Source organism: Argopecten irradians, chromosome 1 (assembly GCF_041381155.1).
Source record: "Argopecten irradians isolate NY chromosome 1, Ai_NY, whole genome shotgun sequence".
Classification (NCBI taxonomy): Eukaryota; Metazoa; Mollusca; class Bivalvia; order Pectinida; family Pectinidae; genus Argopecten; species Argopecten irradians.
Window position 1 is genome coordinate 33,384,969 of NC_091134.1, and position 21,079 is coordinate 33,406,047.

Sequence of the window (21,079 nt, forward strand, 5' to 3'; positions counted from 1 at the left end):
GGGCATGTGGTTATATGTCGGTACATCTTAATCACTTGGCCACCGCGGCCCCACACATTTTTTTTACAAAAACATATTTTCTAATATTTGGCTGGGCGAAACCTACCTTTAAAGATTGTACATCGATAGCGAAACAAGCTATATAACTTACACAACCCACATTCGATTGCCTGGATGTAAAGGGGCGAATAGTTTTATTGTGAGAGAAAAACCAGAGTCCCCGAAGAAAACCTACTTGAACGGACACATGACCCCTGAACTTTTCACGTCCGTGTCGGGGATCGAACCCCGGCCGGCTAAGTGAAAGGCGAGTGGCTTAATCATTACACCACCTAATCACCCAATTGGTAGATATTACTTCTGACTTCGTTTACTTCGTTCGATTTTATCAAAACAGCATGATTGTAAAAAACTGTAATGGAATAAAAACGACCCCGGTGTATGTTTACGACTAAATTATTCAAATTTGCTTATGGCAAGATTAAAGATGACCTAAAAAGCCTAGCGCAATTAGGGCATTGAGTGACTGAAGTATGGCGAATATTGTACTCGGATAAAGTGTCATGGTTCACTGCATCTTTAAAAAAAAATCCTAGGCCTATATAAGTTCACATAATATTTGAATACTTCGATATACATGTACATATATTTTGTTTTTCTTGCAACTCATTCCACTTCAGTGTTTTTTTTTGATAATTTATTTCTAATTTTGTATTTGTCGTATTTGAACTCATATTGATATTCTATGGTTTACATGCCAAGTCCGTGCAGTGAACCTAACTCCATGTAGTAGATGTAGATTATCTGTCTCTTTCTCTATTTTTTCTTCCAAAATATTACTTACATTTTATTGACAGTTTTGTTTGTAGACAGATTTATCCTCTACCTACAAATATGTACCTACCAATCATATATGAACATGAAAACAAGTATAGGAGTACTGCCAGAATTACACGATAAACACGATGAAACACCTTTCATGGATGTATGTATAAAACAGGGTATTTAGTGTTTAAAAGACACTTTTATTTTTCCGTCCAGAATTTTATTAGCTATCGAACATCTGGATAGCAAGAATGCGACGTAGCTAGGTCCAGTCTGTATTGCCGTTACGTACATATAGCTAGGTCCAGTCTGTATTGCCGTTACGTAGCTAGGTCCAGTCTGTATTGCCGTTACGTAGCTAGGTCCAGTCTGTATTGCCTATGTGACACACCGGTCTCCCATTGTCCAACTTGTGTGACAGGTACATAAGCTTGCTCTTAAAGTCATCCGAGTTGACATAACATCCCTGTAAAAGTACATCAAAATTATATTTATCTGGTACGATCAAGATATGTTCCTACACATTTTTCGTTCTTAACACGTTTTTTTTTAAATATGTAATAAACTGTTTAATCATTCTGGATTTTTTTTTTTACCTCAGTGACAATTCCCTTACCTGCAAATGTCTTTCACCTTTCCCCACAAAAGCATTTCGGGAATGCGCAAGTCTTCTGTTATTGAAACAGATCATATCACCCTTTCGAAGACGTACGGATCTCTGAAATATGGAATACATTTATGAACAGTGAATGTTTTTTTTTAATTTAAACTAAAATCAAGGCAAAGAAACGGGATGTAAAAGACGTTTGATTAAAGGATGAACTCTTTCGTCACAAGCGGCCATTTTTCTTAATCGTTGCATACAAATGAAACAGGATACCGTTCTTTGAATTATATTTTTTCTTGTCTAAGCAGTCAATGAAATTATTAATACGATAAACCTAACCATGGTTTTGAATTGCAGCAAATTTCAATATCGGTAACAGAGCCTTGAAGAAAAACATCATATTGTGCGCTAATGTCTATCTTTAAATAGTGTTTTCACTTACCTTATAGGGGAATTCGTTGATAGCCCTGGCGAAGAGCTGATATGACCGATAGAAATCATCCACATTTTTCTAATACATGGTAAACAAAATAATATTTTCAAATAATAAATTCCACGTATTTATCCAAAATTTATGAAACAACCTTAATGTATTATTAAATTTAAAGTTACCGTTTGCTTTATTAAGATTTTAGATTGTTGTGTTCTTAGTATATTTTGTTTTAACTATTTTGTTGCAAGTCCAGAGGGTTCAGTTTATATTTATTTCATCAAATAGCCATGCCATTACGTTTACTAGTGTTCATAGCATCTAATAGGAGCACTGGTTTGACCGGATTCGACTTTCCATACACATCGAGTCCTTTTTTACCTTGTCACGAAAATGGCGCTGTAGATTATATGATGCAAATATCGCATATAGGAAGACATTTCAATCATCTCAAATACGTCTTTTACACTGTATATACTTAAGCGACACTAAACATGAAATGAAGGCTTGCTTTGAGAAAAAAATGACTGGCAACAAAAAGTTGTACAACGTTTTGCACTTTTTGCTAAAAAATTACAAACAACACAACCATCGATGAGTAAGATGGATGCACAGACAATTTATATCAACTATGTTATGTCCAAGTACACCTAAGAATTGATATACAGGCATACAAAACATCACTAATTCTAAACAGAGTCTTAAACCTTAAATGCAATTTATTTTTGCGTTTCTGGTTGAAAACTCCAAAAGGAAAAATCGACATCAAATATGTTCAAAGATATTACAGATTGAGTTTAAGTTTTTACAATAAGTTCATATTGGTAGGTAATAGACAGAGGTTCACACACATTTTAAGTTTTTACAATAAGTTCATATTGGTAGGTAATAGACAGAGGTTCACACACATTTTGGTAGCTCATTTATAATAACGGATATGCGTTAACGAGTTTAATGTATCACAATTTGCTATATAACAAAGTAAGATATAGTGAAGCTTATGAAACATTTCATGCTTAAAATACCACAGCGATATATCTAAATAAATGCGACATAATGAATAAGATATGAGTAGTGAGAAAAAACCTCATACAAACAATGGTGTTTGCAGGAAAATGATCTTACCTCATTGACTAAAGGCGGCCCCAGCTCATGTTCATGCCATGTCACACTTATGATCTGGAAATTCGAATTGATATACAAACATAGGTTTTAAAAATATCATTTGATTTTAAGCAAAATTGCACAAAAATTACACAAGAAAAAATCATTTAAAACAAGAGGTCCATGGGCCTTAACGGTCACCTGAGTTCAGATACAGAATGAAAAAAAGACATATAAACACTATATATTGTCCCATAAGGCCCTTGAAGTCAGTCATTGATTTTATAAATTTAACTTTTTAATCCATGAAGAGTATTTGGTTCCATAAAATATGTGAATTCAGAAGAAAATTTTTTAAAATCTTAACCATTTTGACCCCTTTTGGCCCCGCCCCTCTGGCCCCTTGGGCTCAGCCAGGACCAATATGGATATGGTGTTATAATGCTATTTCAGGCTAATCATTCTAAGCCAGTTTGACTAATTTCCTATGATGAATAAGCAAATAATGCTCATAAATGTGTTTTTTTCTAAATAAGTATAATACACTTGATCCCCTCCCCAGAGGGAAACACGAGACCACAGGGTCATGTAATTCACAATTTTTGTAAAGGTCCTTCCTTCTATGAAGAGGATTCTACCAGTTCCAGAATTTCAGAAGAATTTTGAAGTTTTAGTCTATTTGACCCATTTTGGCCCCGCCTCTAAGGCCCCTGGGGGTCAGTCATAGAAAATTTGTTAATAAGTTGGAAATATAAGATAAAGTAAGATGAAAAAATAAGGTGCATGTGCGTTTTGACTATTTCTATTACGGATAAAAATCTGCAATTCTTACCCGGTTGTCATCGTTAAGACGTATCAGAGGCTTTCTGAGAATCATATGTACAGGATCAGCCCTGTATGGTGTGTAAAAATAGAAAGTATAAGCTATAAAAAGTAAAAAAAAAAAAAAAAAAAAACATAAAAAGAGTTGTCTGTTAATGATTACCCGAAGATGCAACATTTAATTTTTTCAAGAAAATAAAAGCTGTTCTGTGTATTCCTAATGCGTCTGTTTACCTCTTTTACAAGTTATTGGGAGTATAAACCGGGCGGTGAAAATGTTAAATGTCTTTATTGTGAATCATCACACTGTGAAAAGCTTTAAATAACCGCATAACCAGGTCTGTGACATTGCTACACTGATATATCGATGTTAACCAACAATCCGCGGCATTCGATTTCGCGTTTTTTTTATGCACTGTACATGGATTTACACTTTTATCAAAGCGACATAGTTTTAAGAATTTCAGCCAGTCATAAACGTTTAACAATAGTTCAAGCGATTTCATAGTGATTAAACTTATCAGACACTTTGAAAAACACGCGAACAAATACTAGTTTACATTATGAGAACAAGAGTAAATGTATTCAAATAAATAAGTAAATTTTGACAACCAGCCACCAGAAACATCTTTTTACAACTAATTTTATGGAACTTAATCAATTAAACTATTACCGATCATAGTGAATCCGTGTAAAAGTAAATGGAACTTCTGTCAAAATTCGAAAATCCTCTGGATAATCTGTGCGGAATAACTCGGCAATATGATACAGGTCCACAAACAGGGTTTCTCCGCCCTCCAGAGTATCATCAAATCTTAACAAAGAGCAATGAGATTATACGGTAGAGAATAAACTTATAAAACAATGTATATATATATTTAGGGAGTTTCAGCAGATTCCAGACTTTGCAATAAGTATGAATAGACAAATACCACACCCTTTTTAACTCTTTAAATTAAAGCAGCTGCATCAACGAGTTTATGGTAATTTACTTTAATAACAAAGTGAGATACAATCCAGCATATCATACACTTGTATATTTCATATTGACATATCACAGTGCCAGATCTATTAGATATTTAGCTTTCTAATGTCAAAGTTATGGAAGGTTCGCTGGTACTGAAAACAGGCACCGATAATCTGAGATACTGTGTCTGTGTGTCCATGTGTCTATTTTCCTCTGTCTCTGTGTCTCTTTGTTTCTGTGTGTGTTTTGTCTCTCTGTGTGTGTCTCTGTGTGTGTCTCTGTGTGTGTCTCTCTGTGTATCTCCATGTCTATGTCTCTGTGTCTATGTCTCTTTGCCTCTGTCTGTTTGCCTCAGTGTCTGTCTCTCTGTGTTTGTATCTGTCTATTTGCCTCTGTCTCTGTGTCACTCTGTGTATTTGTCTGTCTCTTTGCCACTGTCTCTATGTCTCTCTGTACCTGTGCTTCTGTGTCTGTGTGTCTCTGCCTTAATCTCTCTGCAACGGTCTTTGTCTTTGAAGAAGCCGTGATTATATCAAATGCCAGTGTGTTATATCTTCATACTGAGAAACGGATTTGATTATATGCAAATATATGGTACATGGTGAAGAGATATATCCAGAATTAGGTCACTGGTGAGCGTTATTTTCCTTGGAGGCGTAGCCCGAGTGTAAATAACCCTCAACAGTAGTAATATACTTCTGGATATATCTCAACACAGAGGGCCATTACCGATTGATTAAACCGAAACGAAGAAATCCTTAGATAGAATAGAGAAACAGCTTTAACATATAGATAAAGGTACTACTATACTTAAAAAAATTACTGTTCAATGTTCTGTAGTAACATACTGGTATTAAACAGACAAACAAGACCATTATTCCAAAGTTTCGAGACTGTAATGTAGATACTTATTTCTCCGTGTTTCTTTTAAGTAATGTTTATTTTAAAGGTCTATATATATTGTATTGATTACATCTCTGTTGGCGACCGCTGATGATACTGATATGACGAACGAATTAATTGTTCTTTGAAAGCGGTAAGCTGACAATGTTCTCGACGGGTTCAAGAACGATATTATGGGAAGAGTTATTTCAATGAGTGTGGATTATTACCCGCTGTCATGGTAACATGGTTATTCACTTGATATTACACATCTCTAAGACAATTGCTGTAGTGTGGAATGAAATGTTTTCATCAAATGCCAGTTAGGTACGTACAGTATAGCCGAATATATTCGCTGGGATGATATTTTCGCGATTTCGCGTCACATTGCTATGATCGTGAAAATTTGATCCGCAAAATATTGAGAAATGGTTGAATCATATCTACCCTTAAACCCGTATCGCGAAAATTAAAAACCGCTAAAATTGGATTTTCTTGTTTTTAGTAAAAATCGCGAAAGTTTTTGTCCGCGAGAATAACTGGCTATACGGTGTGTATAATAACTTGAAGTATTGAAAGTGTAGAATAGATATAAAATATTTCAGTCGCAATATGATTTTGTCTTACTTTAAACAATGAAGAAATTGTATTCCAGGTTGCGCTTCGTATATGGCGAGGTCAGTGTGGAAAAGAAGAGCTTGGCGTCCATATGCTGCGTTGATAATATTTTTGTGGAGTTTTACATCCCAGATCTGCCAGAATAGGTATAAGTCGTGTGATACACAGGGTTGTTATTTAATATTTATTGAAAATATCATTTATTTAATATTTATTGAAAATATCATTTTTTCATACTTTTGCAATACCTTTTTTGAAAAATTTAAATAGGAAAAAAATTCCTATACTATGGGATTATTCAATGGAATTTCAAAGACAATTGAATAGTGCCAGATAGTATGCAGTATATGCACTTTAAACATTGTAAGCACAGCTGTTCGTAACATATTGTTATAAAATTGTTACAAACATTTTGAAATACCAACATAATTTAGCAGTTTAAATTGGCAATGAACTAAACGGATTCAAATATCTTATTCTGTAAAGAATTGTCATTGATGCTTTAGTGCTAATCTGAAGGTAATTGCGGCTATAACGAAACGATTTAGTACAAACACTTGAAGATTTGCTAAGAATAATTGACAGAGTGCCACTTACATCGCCATACAGGGTCCCTGTCAGGCTGCCAATTTTACTCAACACCTGCAATGAATCAATTATATTTACACATTACATCCGAATGTAAGAGCAGTAAAGAATTTTTTTTCGCAACAGATAAGCGTTTTGGATTTCCGGGAAAGAATAATTGATCTCACAGATTAAAAATAGAGCAACAGAGACTTGGGGGTACTATGATGTATTTTACAGACAATTTGCCCGTATATGAATGTCTGTGTGAATTGCTTTTTTTATTCGCTATCTGGGAGTTTTTCCAAATACGAAAACAAAGTAGAGCAAGTCGCAGAGAGTAATTCACAGAGACATCAAGGCAAAGTGACACAAGAACACGAAGCCCAGGGGTCACACGAGTCCTGATACAGAATGTCACAAAGATACGCAAACTGATCACAAGCCTGACATGATGTCTGTGAAGACTAATATGAACTTTCAACAGATTTTTTTCGATTTGACCTTTCAATCTATAAAGATTATCGCAATTATGAACTGAAATGATTTTTTTTTTTATTTTTTTTTCATTTTAGCTATTTTGATCTCTTTTGGTCCCTCCCCTGGGAGTCAATCAAGGCCAGTATGACAATAATGGTTAAAAGATGTATTTTGCTAATAGTTTTAACCAATTTCGACTAATTTTGTTTTGCCTAAGGCTCCTGATAGTCAATTAGGACCAAAATGTGGCAAACCTGTAAAATGCTATCTCTTGTTGCTAACAGCTCTTACCATGTTTGATGTATTCCCCTTGGAAACTGATCAAATAATGATCAAAATTGAGTTGTCCCTATATAAAGTTCAGTAAACTTGACTCCGTTTTCAGGGAAAATGTGAGACCCATTGCCCACGAAATTAACTTTTTTGTAAAGGCCCTTTAATCATCTGTGAGTTTTATTGAATGTGTAATTTTAGTCAAGTTTACTTGATAAAGTTTCTTCCACAGTCCCAAGAAGGTGAGTGGCCATGTAATTTACAATTTTGATTGATCATAGGCAAAAAAAGGGTTGGCCAAAATAGTAGCAGATTTACTTCAGTTGTTTTGGAGAAGAAGTAGAAAATGTAAATTGCTTAAGGCAAAGGACACATGACGATTGTATTATGCTCCTAGATGACCTTGATAAAATGTATGATGGTTACATTTATGATCTAGTGACAAACATTTATAAATCATAATGCTATCTTCACTGCTGTTACACATCTGCACATTTTATCGCATGTATTAAATAATTTGCATTAGATAGAGTGTCTTTAAATCGTATAATACTACGTATGTACTACGCTAGATTGGCACTGTGTGACGACTTACTTTCCTAGCGTAGTGATGTTCGGCCGGTACGTCTGTCAACAGGCATATCCCCTTGTCACTGATGTTCCTCAACCATCTGTATAAGACACAAATTGTAGTTTGAACTATAAATTCTGATATTCATTCTGCTATGATCCGGTTCTTGTATATTTTGAAATATGTGACATAACTTAAAATATACTAGGATAAAAAAGGTCTCACATCGCCAATACATTTTCTCCAACTATAATTGACGAGTATTTTGAGTAGTATCTTATAGTTAAGTATACTATCTACTATCTACAAAATACCGTATATTTTCATTTATTTGTTATACTTAATATTGTACATTTTTACAATACAATTTTTAATTTTATAAAATTCTACCGTTACAACAAAAGTTTAATTTTGTTATGAAATTAAAGATTCAATCGAAAAAACAGAAGAAGAAAAAATATAATAATAACCCATGTACATTCATACAAATGTTTTAATGTCACGTATTTCACCAGATGGTTTTCTGAATAAAAGATCTTATTTTAAGTTAATGGTTCTGAAACAAATGACAATATGATAGAACTAACCATTTTGATTGATAAGTTAAAAATTATATATCGAAAAATAACACAGTAAAATCAATCTGATTGAAATCATATCTTGATTCTAACGCCGTTCCGGTAGAGTAGGTTTATCTTAACGGCGTAGATATTCAGATATGATTTTAATCAGATTGCAGTAAAATAAATGAGATGAATACCAACCATCGTATTAGAGAAGTAATTGATACCAGATATACCTATATAAGGCATCCTCGCATTTCTCTACATCCAGCCAGGATACTTCCGGTAACGTCATCTGCAAAAATCACACACGATAGGGGCAAGTAAAATGAGGTTTTAACATGTCATTGTAAATCTATCTGAAGTCTATTATATTGATAATCTTTCACATATGTCTTTACAGATAGGAATCTGTCTATATTATTGATATAATTGGAAACGGTGACCAGAAGACCATCGCATTTTTTTTATCTCGACAGGAAAAGCTTTTTAACTTGCATTGTCAGCTTTAAGCCATAGTTTATACATACAGTTGTTTTTCCTGACGTACCAGATTGTATCTTGTATAGATTTATTTTCAAAAGATTGCACTTAATGGTAGAGTCAGATACGCCACGATAATGGCTAGTGTGTTTGCTGCATCAAAATTACACAATCCATTTTGGGAAGCAATACTGGTGAAGCCAGATGAAAATAGTTTGGCCAGACAAAATCGGTATCATTTACATCGTCTGCAGGTTATATTTAAGCATCAAACGATGTGCTGGAGTAAAAATATTCATGTGAGCAGACAAAATAAAACAGAAAGCCAACCATGTGTTTGACAGACTTACATCGGTCTGGAACTGTAGTTTTGTCTCCTCCCTCAAACGTCTGCGGTTCTCTTCGGAGTAGGAATGCTGTAGAAGATGATCCTTGGTAATGATTCCTTCATGTTCCTCCTCATTCCATTGGACATGAATTTCCCCATTATCTGAAAGCGAAACATGAGAAAGGATTTCACCAAATGTTATGTCTTGACCTAATATAGCATGAATGAACATGCATTCGAAGTGTTTATCTATACAAAAACGGAAGGATAATGGACGTTTATACCATCTCTGTTTCGTAACATGAACAAAAGGACCATAGGAATAATAATGGAAACAATAGTTGCTGTTAATGTTAAGTTTGATAAATAACACAACATATTATTGCTTCTAAACATCTATAAAATATAATTGGGAACAAATATAATTAAATAGCAATTATAAAGTAAATAATAGATAGCAAACAAATTACAAAATAGTCTTAGGAAAACCCACCTTTGGTGACATGACAGCTTTTGTTTGTTTTTTGTTTGTTTGATTAATTAACGTCCTATTAACAGCTATGGTCATGTAAGGACGGCCTCCCATGTATGAGGTGCGTTGCGTGTATGTTGTGCGAGGTGCGTGTTTCGGGAGACTGCGGTATATTCATGTTGTGTCTTCTTGTATAGTGGAACTGTTGCCCTTTTTATAGTGCTATATCACTGAAGCATGCCGCTGAAGACACCAAGCAACACACCCCACCCGGTCACATTATACTGACAACGGGCGAACCAGTCGTCCCACTCCCTGTATGCTGAGCGCTAAACAGGAGCAGAAACTACCACTTTTATAGACTTTGGTGTGTCTCGGCCAGGGGACAGAACCCAGAGCCTTCCTCACAGGGGCGAACGCTCAACTCAAGGCCAAAAGTGAGGCGATGCCAAGGGAGGCATTAGGAAGGATAAAGTCAGTTAGAAAGAAGAGAAAAGATAAGATCCTAAATTCAGTCGCCTTTTACGATCATGCAATAGGGGCAGCAGGTACAATTCTAACGCCCTATCTGCAGGGCCAATAGTGTACATGTCCTTATACAGTTGGGAGCAAGCTAAACTTGGTAGTGAAGTGCACTGGAGTACACAAGTAAAGTTAACTCCGGTTCACTAGCTTGTGCACTAGAGTTAACATCGTAGTGCACTTAAGTTCACATTGTAGTGCACAAGAGTTAACAACGTAGTGCACTAGAATTAACACTGTAGTGCACTAGAGTTCACATCGTAGTGACAAGATAAATGAGCCTGATACTCCTACTTGTGTACTTGCGGTTGGCTGGTAATTAATTAACGTCCTATTAATAGCCAGGGTCATGTAAGGACGGCTCCCATGTATGTGATGTGAAGCGTTTGTGAAATGCAAGGTGCGTGTTTGGGAGACCGCGGTATGTTCGTGTTGTGTCTTCTTGTATAACGGAACTGTTGCCCTTTTAGTGCCGTATTATTGAAGCATGCTGCCGAAGACACCAAGCAACACACCAAATCCGGTCAAATTACACTGAAAACGGGCAAACCAGTCGCCCTACTCCCTGTATGCTGAGCGCGTAGCAGGAGCAGAAACTACAACTTTTATAGACTTTGGTGTGTCTCGGCCAGGGAAAAGAACCCATAGCCTATCTCACAGGGGCGAGCGCTCAACGGAATACCAAAAGTGAGGCGGTGTCAATGGAGGCGTTAGGAAGAGCATAGTTAGTTAGGAAGAAGAGAAAAGATAAGATCCTAAATTTAGTCGCCTTTTACGATTATGCAATAGGGGCAGCAATTTCTAACGCCCTTCCTGGAGGGCCGATGTCCTTATACACTTTCCTCACCAGCCAACAAAATAAAAGAAAAAAAAACTTCAGTTTTGAAAAAGGGGCAGCATGAAAATGAGGGTTCAATGAATCATCTTGATCTTGGATAAACTTGGACCCACACACAAAAATTCACGCTGTCTAAGATAGTAATGCGGTAGTGACGCGAACGCACAAAGAAAGGTCAAAACCCTCAGATTGACTGACCAATCATAGAACAGTGGTCAAACTAATCTGGGGAAATTCCATCACGTGGGTACACTATACCCTGCATGTGCGTACATGTAAACACCCCTAAGGATCCAATTTACAATGTAATAAAATAAAATGTAACAGTTTGGAATAAATCTGTATATTTTACCTGCGTAAACAAACTGGTTTGTTATTTTTTTCTTATTTCATTACGCAATATCAATGAGATATTTATCATTACTTACATTAAAATTCTGTGTCCTCCATGTACTAGGAACTCGGTAAATTGTTTGTCCATGAGGAAAACAACCAGACACACTATCTATTTTTTTCTATACGAAATCCGCATCGTTAATCTACATAGGATACATTGTGGTGGAGTTATTATCTCAATTTAGTGACAATATCACCACAAGGAACAATTTAAGCAATAATCGAAAAATTAAGGTTAAAGATACCGTTTAAAGTAGTGATTTTTTGTATGACTATACTTTCACTTCTAAAGTGTACTTGAACATAACTTTGTTGATATAAAGCGTCTATGCATCCGTCCTAACCTTAGATATTACTGTTGACTCGTAGATTGTTATGGGTTTTTTTATTGTAAAATTCAGCAAAAAATGCCAAAAAGTGTACATTTCAGTTTTGCAAGTCCACAAGGTTCAGTTCATATTTCTGTCACCAAAACAACAATGCCATTATGATAACAAGTGTTTAAAGCATGTAGTAGGAGCAATGGTTTCACCGAATTCGACTTATCGAAGGCATACACATCAAGTCCTTTCTGACCTAGTCGGGAAAATGGCGGCGTAAGGTAATATGTTTTGCCCCAAATACAGCAGTTAAATATTTTTTCTCAAAACTAGTCTTCGCTTCATGTTCATTGTTGATAAAAGTATATAATAGATGATAGTGAAATAATTGAAACGCCTTCCTATATGCTATATTTGCATCATATACCTACAGCCGTCTAGGGAGTAGAAAGTAATATCTAAGGTTAGGACGGATGCAAAGACACTTTTTAGTAACTAAGTTATGTTCAACTACACCTAGAAAGTTGTATTAAGGTATACAAAAATCACTAGTTTACACGGAGTCTTAAACATCAAGCTATTTAAATTCTTTCGCTAGCTTTCCGCCTTTGAGTTGCGAGTTTAAAATCTACAGACCTTGCTAAAGGTCGATGGTTTTCCGTCCGGTACTTAAAATAAATCGAAACTATGATACTTGCCTGTGGTAGTCATACTCTTGAGAGTCAGTTCTAATGGTACTTGATGTGCTGGCCAGATCCAACTTTTAGACGTATGATCATTACACTTACTGCACAGACAGTTAAACCTCAACCATTTGCTATGGAAACTAAGAAAAAGTAACAAAATCTATTTTATAGCATGGCAGAATTATTTTTCTGATGTAGAAATCTTTGGGAACAGGTCATGTGAAACTGTGACGTAATGGCTTGTGTTAAAAAAAACTTTGTTGTGCACATTATGTAATGTGGAGTTTCTCTTGTATATGATGACGTCAAAAGCAACACTTGCTCCTAAGAGCATATTTTGAAATTAATTTATATCAAGGCACAAGGTTCATGGCGCATGATCAAGAGGCTATTGCCCGATTTTCTTGGTCCAAATCGTCACAGACGACATCGTAATATAACTAGGCATTATAACTGTTAAAAGATTTTTTTTATCTATATCTTGCCACGTTTTAAAGAAAATAATGTTTCGGTTGAAACTCTTGTCGACCTTGATCGCGAAATGTTCATGGGATATAAAAACAATAATTGGCGTGAAAACGACTCTTCACTGGGATTACTTTATTAGATTCTGCTGTAATACTTAATGACAGAATGTATAATCAAATAAAGTGCTTTAAACAGATTATGGAGAACATGTTTCTCAGGACGTGCTATTTCATATGCACACTCACCTCGCGAACTCCCCGTTTCGCCATTTGACAGACAAGATTTTCCTATTACCGGTAATATTAGCCTCCTCAATAACTCCACCTGGCTCATGAGTGCTACGCTTAAAATACAAACGCAGATTAATCAACCATCAAATTGATCCAAAGTATATTACCACTATATGTCCCAAAACACTAAATAGCTACTCTTGGTTGAGTTTACATTTGTACAGATTGGTTAATGTAATGCCCCACAATAAAATTGTTTTTCAAAGATGTTATCTTTTCATCATTTGCCTCATGTGCGTATTATTGGAAAACGATACATCAACTGTTGGAAGGATTTCGCTGCTTTATTGTCTCAAGCTAAACCTTTGCTTAGTATATGGTATTGCTACAATATTATACTCTTATGTTTGTGTTCTTTGTGCGTTTTATTGCTCTCGAGTAGTTCCTCAACTGTTCTTTGTGCGTTTTATTGCTCTCGAGTAGTTCCTCAACTGTTCTTTGTGCGTTTTATTGCTCTCGAGTAGTTCCTCAACTCCAGCAGTAGATCTACATCTCACTTCAACATGAGATAAGTTGATATGCCGTCAACGACTTTTAGCATTCCATTACGTTACCGTTAAAATTTTGCCACGTTCACAATTGTTGTGATATTTTCAAATGCGTGAGGTTTTTTTTTATTATTTGTGCGGGTCTCTGGTCTGTTTGTTGTATTCTGTTCTCATAATTGCAAAGAAGAGGGAGTATCCATCAAGCCCACGCGTTAAATTTCTGATTAGTGGTCAACATGATAAAAAGACTAGAATTTATAGTATCGTATCACATCAAGAACATTGGTATTTAAGCCAATGATACAGAAATATTTAAATCAACACATGAGAAATAAAACCTTCACGTCAAGCTGCGGCAATATTTATATGTATATATATATATAGAATTTATCTTTTTTAGAATTATGGATTACTCACCACTTGCAAAGCATTATGAATTGGCCATACAGGTGTAATATTCAATTGTCTGCATGCTTTCAATGGAACTGTAAATGAAAAGAATGACATAAAGGGGAGACTTCAAAGGATTGTCGCTGTGTTTGTGACAAAGTTCACATGTGTATTATAATTATATTGCACTTAAATATATAGTGTTTTCCGAATAAAGCTTTGATCAATGCGAAAATCAACAATGTGCAACATGTATACGTGGGGAGTAAACAGTGGAGGAATTGAAATAAAACAATAGAATCTCTATTTCTATAATGAATCAGTAAAACCACTTAAAGCAGCATAATCCGTATCCTGAAGATCCGTAAATCAACAAAAGAAATTTAGGGTACATATATTTTAAAAAGTTAACTTTCTCCAAATTACACATCAACAAAAAATTCCGAGTTCAAAAGAAATAAAAGTTCGATATTCACAGTGTTTTAATATGAGATTAGACACTAACCTTTGACCCAAATGACCTTTGATCTAGCCGGGCCTTTTTGTTATTTGCTGAATATTTCTAAAATGAACACTTCATAAAGAACTCAGACAAATAACATTATATCAAATTGTATGTTTGTTGATTGTCAATTATTCAAAAGTTGTACATAATCTTTGTATATATACACACAAGAATCAATACTATACCTTATTTTACATGTGTGAAAAGAAATAATCATTTAAAATTTGCCGGTGATTAGTAAAGAATCATTTTATGTCTGTACAAGGGCAAAGAAGCATTTCTAAGCTGGGGAGGTGGTAACTTTCGTGCTGACCGAACACAAGTATAAAATAAACTTCTCAATATCTATATCTTTGGATCTTAGAACTTTCTTTTCTTGTAATTTGGGAAAGTTCGTAACTTTCATTGGGCTATTATACCATATTTGCCATTGTTTTACGGTCCCTTAATGATACGGTCTATGCGGCTTTAAAACGTCTTCATAACTTACACAAATGTAATTGAAAGCCATCGTGAGGAATAAAACTACAAAAGCAGTGAGTTACAGATGTGCTCTGACTGAAATAACATGTTTTCAACTTCGTGTTATATAAACCTACATATTGCAGTTTAAATTTTACGCATTTCGTCTGCACATGTCAACGTGTGTCCCGTCCTGATTTAATACAAACAAAACCCTTCAAAGCAGACTAGTTTTATTGAGTTTTCTTCTTCGGAAACATTGCATTTCATTTTACATGGACCGCTGCCAAATATAAATACACACAGATGAAGCAAAAGAAATTGTGTAAATTTTTAGCTTAGATAATCTAAATTGCACTATTTATTAAAAAGCAAACACATGAAATATGAAATCCCTTTTGAATTCCTTTACATTTATTTATTAAAAAGTAAACACATGAAATATGAAATTCCTTTAAATTTATAGATTAAAAAGTATGATACACAAAAATGGTGGCAAAGAGTTGTAGTTTGTGTTTCAAGCTTATATGATGTGATTTTTTTTAAAAGTACTGTATTAGGAATTAAAAAATAAGCCAATGACTCCTATGAAAATATCCGTAATAAATGAGCATCACCAACAGTGTGTTCGCACAACTTGTAATGGAACGCGCCATACCAGCCGTACCGAACCAGTGCAAGTGGTTCGTTTCTTGAAGCGTACCACTTGGATCCAAGATGGCGGACCTTATGTATTTTATTTACATCAAAATTTCCCTTTTGATGAAATCAACACGTAAAAGATTTTTATTTGATGAAATTTAATTTTTTTATCTATTTTTCAAAGTTACAAAAAAGTCTCGCTATAGTCTATACAAGAAAAAGCAATGTGCTATTTCGCTTTTGTCGCAAGGAGATTTGATGTGTTATTTATTACAAAAGTAGAGCGCTAGGAAATTTCGGCGAGGCACGGTAATTTTTTTTTTCCATATTTCAAATTAGAACGATAAAAAACTCAAACCTTTCACAAGTGGTAAAAGTGTTAAACATGTAGGTTTTGTTATGGAAGAGAAATACAAAATCGTCGGTTCCTGTTTTTTAAAGATAAAAAAGAAAGAAATAAAAAAATACCCTGAGAGCGTAGCGTAGCACCATAGAAAATCATAAAAACTAGCTATTCGTAAATATGTTACTTACCTTTCCGCAATGAAGGAGCTCTGCTGTTTCCTTGTATAATTGGCGTGAAAGCACTTAATATTCTTGAAACACACAACATCTTAATCTTCCTGCAAACAAGAATACCTTTGATATGAATGCGTGCTTTAGCCTGCTTCTTAAAGTAAATATATGTCAAATTTAATAACGATTTCAGGCGATACATATAATGTATTTGTCCAAACATGTCAAAGATGTTATTACAGCTGAAGATAGCGGGGTAAGTAGAGAAGGTGACACCCTTATATCCATACGACCCAATAGTCCGAAGGCCAGTTAGTCCGAAGGTCCAATAGTCTTAAGGCCAAATAGTCCGAAGGCCCAATAGTCCGAAGGCCCAATAGTCCGAACGCCCGTTAGTCCGAAAAAATAAGTAGATATTGCAAGTAATACCGTTGTTATAATTCACGTTATCTGTTATATGTTTTCAATGGGTTTTGATAAATATATATTTTAGTACTGTTTTAAATATATATTTTAGTACTGTTTTAAAATAATTGATCAGCCAGTTTATCGCATAAGCATATGTTCAATGAATTATCTTACAAATATACACGCTTTAAGATGTCCGAATGTTATTTAAGCATTGAAGTCCTATTTTTAATTTCATCGGGGTATGACAGAAATTTTGTTTGCCAACTGTGTGAATCCGCGTAGCGGATTCTCACAAAAGTTTGCAAACAAAATTTATTTCATAACCCGATGAAATAAAAAAAAATAGTGACTTCAATGCTTATAATTAATTTTCCAGCGCCAACGTCAATGTTTCTATTGTGACGTCACGATAACGTCGGGTTTCCGCGCCATTCTCGGACTTATTCATCGTCGAATGAAAAAAAATGAACAGGCCAATCAGAAAGCCAGAAACAAAGAAAAAATTAATTATTTGATAATTAACATTGCTCCATGAATGGATGATGTACATATATCATCAAATCGTAACGAAAAAAATGACTTATATACCTGTGAACGTTGTTATATTGATCAATCATGGAACCAATCAAAGGTTCTCAATTTCTATATCAGACATGTTGTTTCTTTGATAAATGCCAAAAGAATTATTTGATTTATATGTTCATTACAAGGCAGGAAGAACGATGGCTACAGGGTGTTACCCTGAAAAAATCAACTGCCATGTTCAGGTTTTTTTCTTCGGTACACTTCTCGATTTTGCATATCATGAATGCATTATGCAAATTATGTAGTGTTGTGCTAGTCGCCGGGTCAGAAGAAAAAAATAAACATGGCGGTGGTGGTTAAAAGAAGTAAGCTACACGATGTTTAAATAAAGTTTCTACAAAGTAAGGGACATGATACCTCCAAAGGAGATTGTGGGTGAACACAGTAATGGGTAATGGTTACCGCCACAAGCGTAGATTTTGTGATATTTCGAATTGGTAATTGAGGTACCCATTAGAAGCGAGACGACATTTAGAGCGGGCAGGGAAAATTTCCCGATTCATCAGGCCATAACTTGGTCAATGTTGGCCAATTTTGTTCAACAAGCACTCATTGGAAAGATAAATTATTTCTCTTTTAGGTAACTAATATATAGAGCCCGTTTATTAAAAAAAAAAATCACGTATTTAAAGAATATGTAGGGTTTTCTCTACCGCAGAGTCCATACCCTTGATACTATAATATATATAGTCATGATATCATATACGTTGTCCTGTTTGTTAGAAATTTGTGCCTGGTCCCTGTGCATGCTACAAATGGATCAAGCTTCTGATTCAGTGGTGCTTGCTACATGACTATCCTGCACGAATCGGCAAGACGTCATGATCATTGCATATGAAACTGCTACTCAAGTGAATATGCCAGACGACGTCGACGGTTTCGATTTCTATCAAAGATGACGATAACCACCAGCTGGTGCCATTGGATTATGAATACGTTTGATGTTTATTCTGAAATTCCAACTAGGCTAGTTAAATTACAGCAATAGAACTAGGCCATGTAGGCTTATACGATTTTTTACGGAATAAAGTACTAAGCATAAGAGAATTACACCATCTTAATGTCAATCTGTTAATATATTTTTGACATCGAAGTGGAATATTTCATCGAAGACAGACCTATATGTATATTGACTGTGTCCTGGCCATGGAGCTACAGGTGTAATGGTGTAGATCTTCATGCACATGTATTCATTATAATAAAAGCGTTAAAGGTTTAAGACCCCGTTTAAACTGGTGATTTTTGTATACCTTAACATAACTTATAAGGTGTAGTAGATCATAACTTAGTTACTAAAAAGTGTCTATGCATCCGTCCTATCCTTAGATATTGCTGTTGACTCGTAGATTGTTGTGTTGATATTCAATTTTGGCAAAATATACAAAAATTGTACATTTCAGTTTTGAAAGTCCACAGGGTTCAGTAAATATTTTTGTTAAAAAACAAACAAAAAAAACCCATGTCATTAGGTTTATTAGTGTTTATAGCATGTAGTAGAAGCAATACTTTGACCGGATTAGACTTTACGCATACACATCGAGTCCTTTTTATCGTGTCAGGAAAATGGCAGCTGTAGATCACGTTCACGTTTTTCAGGTTCATAGTGAAATAAAGGTATATTAATATATCATTTCGTATTTGAAGTTGTGTTTTCCGAGTAGAACATTTATTTAAGAACAATTGGTATTAAAAATATACATATTTATCCATGTTTGATGGAATACGGGTGACTTTTGTAGAGGCAGGTGTACCTCTTCCAAGCGAGCCTTTGGTTCCCTTGTCCTTTTATATAGTATATAGTACATAGGTATACACAGCAGACTTTCTCACAACCTACGTTACAAGTCCCTGTGCTGTAGATTATATGATTACGTCCTCGGTTAATATTTTTCTTTGGTCGATATAACCATGTATTTACCTCATCAAAATGCTATATTTGTACAGGTAATGTACGTATTGACTATTGCAGATGTGAAATGTTAACAAAGTGTTAAAGATAATTGCAGATCGTACTTACTTCATGTTTTTAACATGTATAAGTGTAACTTTACACATTAACGAACACTGCCTGATATGAATATAACTAGTAATTATGTTTTGTTATGTAATATAAGACTCTTTCATATGTGGATATGAAGGATAGGGATATTCTACCCGAGGGTCACAAAATGTAGTAAAACCCGAGGGTTTTGCAACATTTTGTGATCCCGAGGGTAGAATATCCCTATCCTTCATATCCACTTATGAAAGAGTATTTTTCTTTCATACCTCGACGTTTTATTGCAATTTTACAACTATAATATCCCGCCATTTTGAAATAATTCCATGAAATTATCAATCAGAATTTCGTTGTTTGCATCTTCTATAGTAAAACCAGTCAAGTTTGTGAAAAAAAAATGTTAAAATTTTACCGAGGAAATAAAATTTTGTTGACGCCGTGACGTCACGAGGCTTTATTGCACGAGTAACCATGCAACACAGCCTCAGACGACATGAGTGTATTGCCCTAGACCAGCCAGTATTACACCCGTAGGTATGTGAGAAAGTCTGCTGTGTATACATGTGTACTATATACTATATAAAAGGACAAGGGAACCAACGGCTCGCTTGGAAGAGGTACACCTGCCTCTACAAAAGTCGCCCGTATTCCGTCAAACATTGATAAATATGTACATAACAACATCGGTGATATCTGACTGCATTTTCCACGTTCATAGTGAAATAAAGGTATGTTAATATATTATTTCGTGTCTGAAGTTGTGTTTTCCATGTCGAAAATTTATTTAAGAATATATTGGTATTAAATATGTACATATTTATCAATGTTTGACGGAATACGGGCGATTTTTTGTAGAGGCAGGTGTACCTCTTCCAAGCGAGCCGTTGGTTCCCTTGTCCTTTTATATAGTATATAGTACACATGTATACACAGCAGACTTTCTCACAAACTACGTTACAAGTCCCTGTGGACCAGCCAGTATTACACCCGTAGGTATGAAAGAAATACATGTATATGATTTTTGTAATTTCTTGAGACTCCGGTGTCCTTGAATCTCCTAAACCTATTCAAATGTAAAATAACTTTCACTTACTTATAAGTTTGTTTTTCTGTTTACCTCTTTTCCTGCTAAATCTGTCGTCTCTCTCCTCTGCTCTGTCTCTGACTTTCCATCGCAGCTTTACCTGTTCACGCGTAGCGAGTAAAACTTCTCGTGCGGCGGCGCGTTACACGTGTACATTTGTACGTCCGATCGTGACCCAATAACTCGTGTGTATATGTCTTTAAGGGCCGCAATCGGAGTGTATTATATAACGATATATATACGGACTTGTGTGTAAAAAGGGATTCATTAGTCTAATGGTCATACTAACATCTTTTAGGTATACATGTGCTAACAGTTTATGTTGATTTATACGCCAGACTATTATATTTATATAAAAAATTCTGCAGGATTATGTAAGTAAAATTCTACAAACTATAAACATTAATATTCCTTTGGAATTTATCTTCACTAAGTTTTAATCAAATATTCACAGTTTCGACAAAAAATATTGTCTTGAAATATGT

At 35.0% G+C, this 21,079-nt stretch overlaps 1 protein-coding gene across 4 annotated transcripts; it reads right to left on the bottom strand.

The window, feature by feature from the left end:
• Nucleotides 1-917: 917 nt before the first annotated feature.
• LOC138324904 (gamma-butyrobetaine dioxygenase-like) lies at nucleotides 918-20,757 on the bottom strand. Of its 4 annotated transcripts, none has more exons than XM_069270157.1 (16): nucleotides 20,604-20,739; nucleotides 16,534-16,622; nucleotides 14,418-14,485; nucleotides 13,468-13,565; nucleotides 12,767-12,894; nucleotides 9,543-9,682; nucleotides 8,946-9,004; nucleotides 8,171-8,246; nucleotides 6,853-6,897; nucleotides 6,265-6,389; nucleotides 4,462-4,602; nucleotides 3,799-3,859; nucleotides 2,988-3,041; nucleotides 1,875-1,910; nucleotides 1,442-1,543; nucleotides 918-1,291 (listed from the first exon to the last, which is right to left on the bottom strand). In XM_069270157.1, exons 2-16 carry the CDS (start codon nucleotides 16,610-16,612, stop codon nucleotides 1,184-1,186), a joined length of 1,320 nt encoding a protein of 439 aa, XP_069126258.1. In that variant the 5' UTR covers nucleotides 16,613-16,622; nucleotides 20,604-20,739; the 3' UTR covers nucleotides 918-1,183. The 4 variants fall into 4 exon arrangements, with proteins under 4 accessions (XP_069126258.1, XP_069126267.1, XP_069126248.1 ...); XM_069270147.1 differs by having other exon boundaries at nucleotides 927-1,291; nucleotides 1,875-1,943; nucleotides 20,628-20,757; XM_069270139.1 differs by having other exon boundaries at nucleotides 928-1,291; nucleotides 1,875-1,943; nucleotides 20,604-20,738.
• Nucleotides 20,758-21,079: the final 322 nt, after the last annotated feature.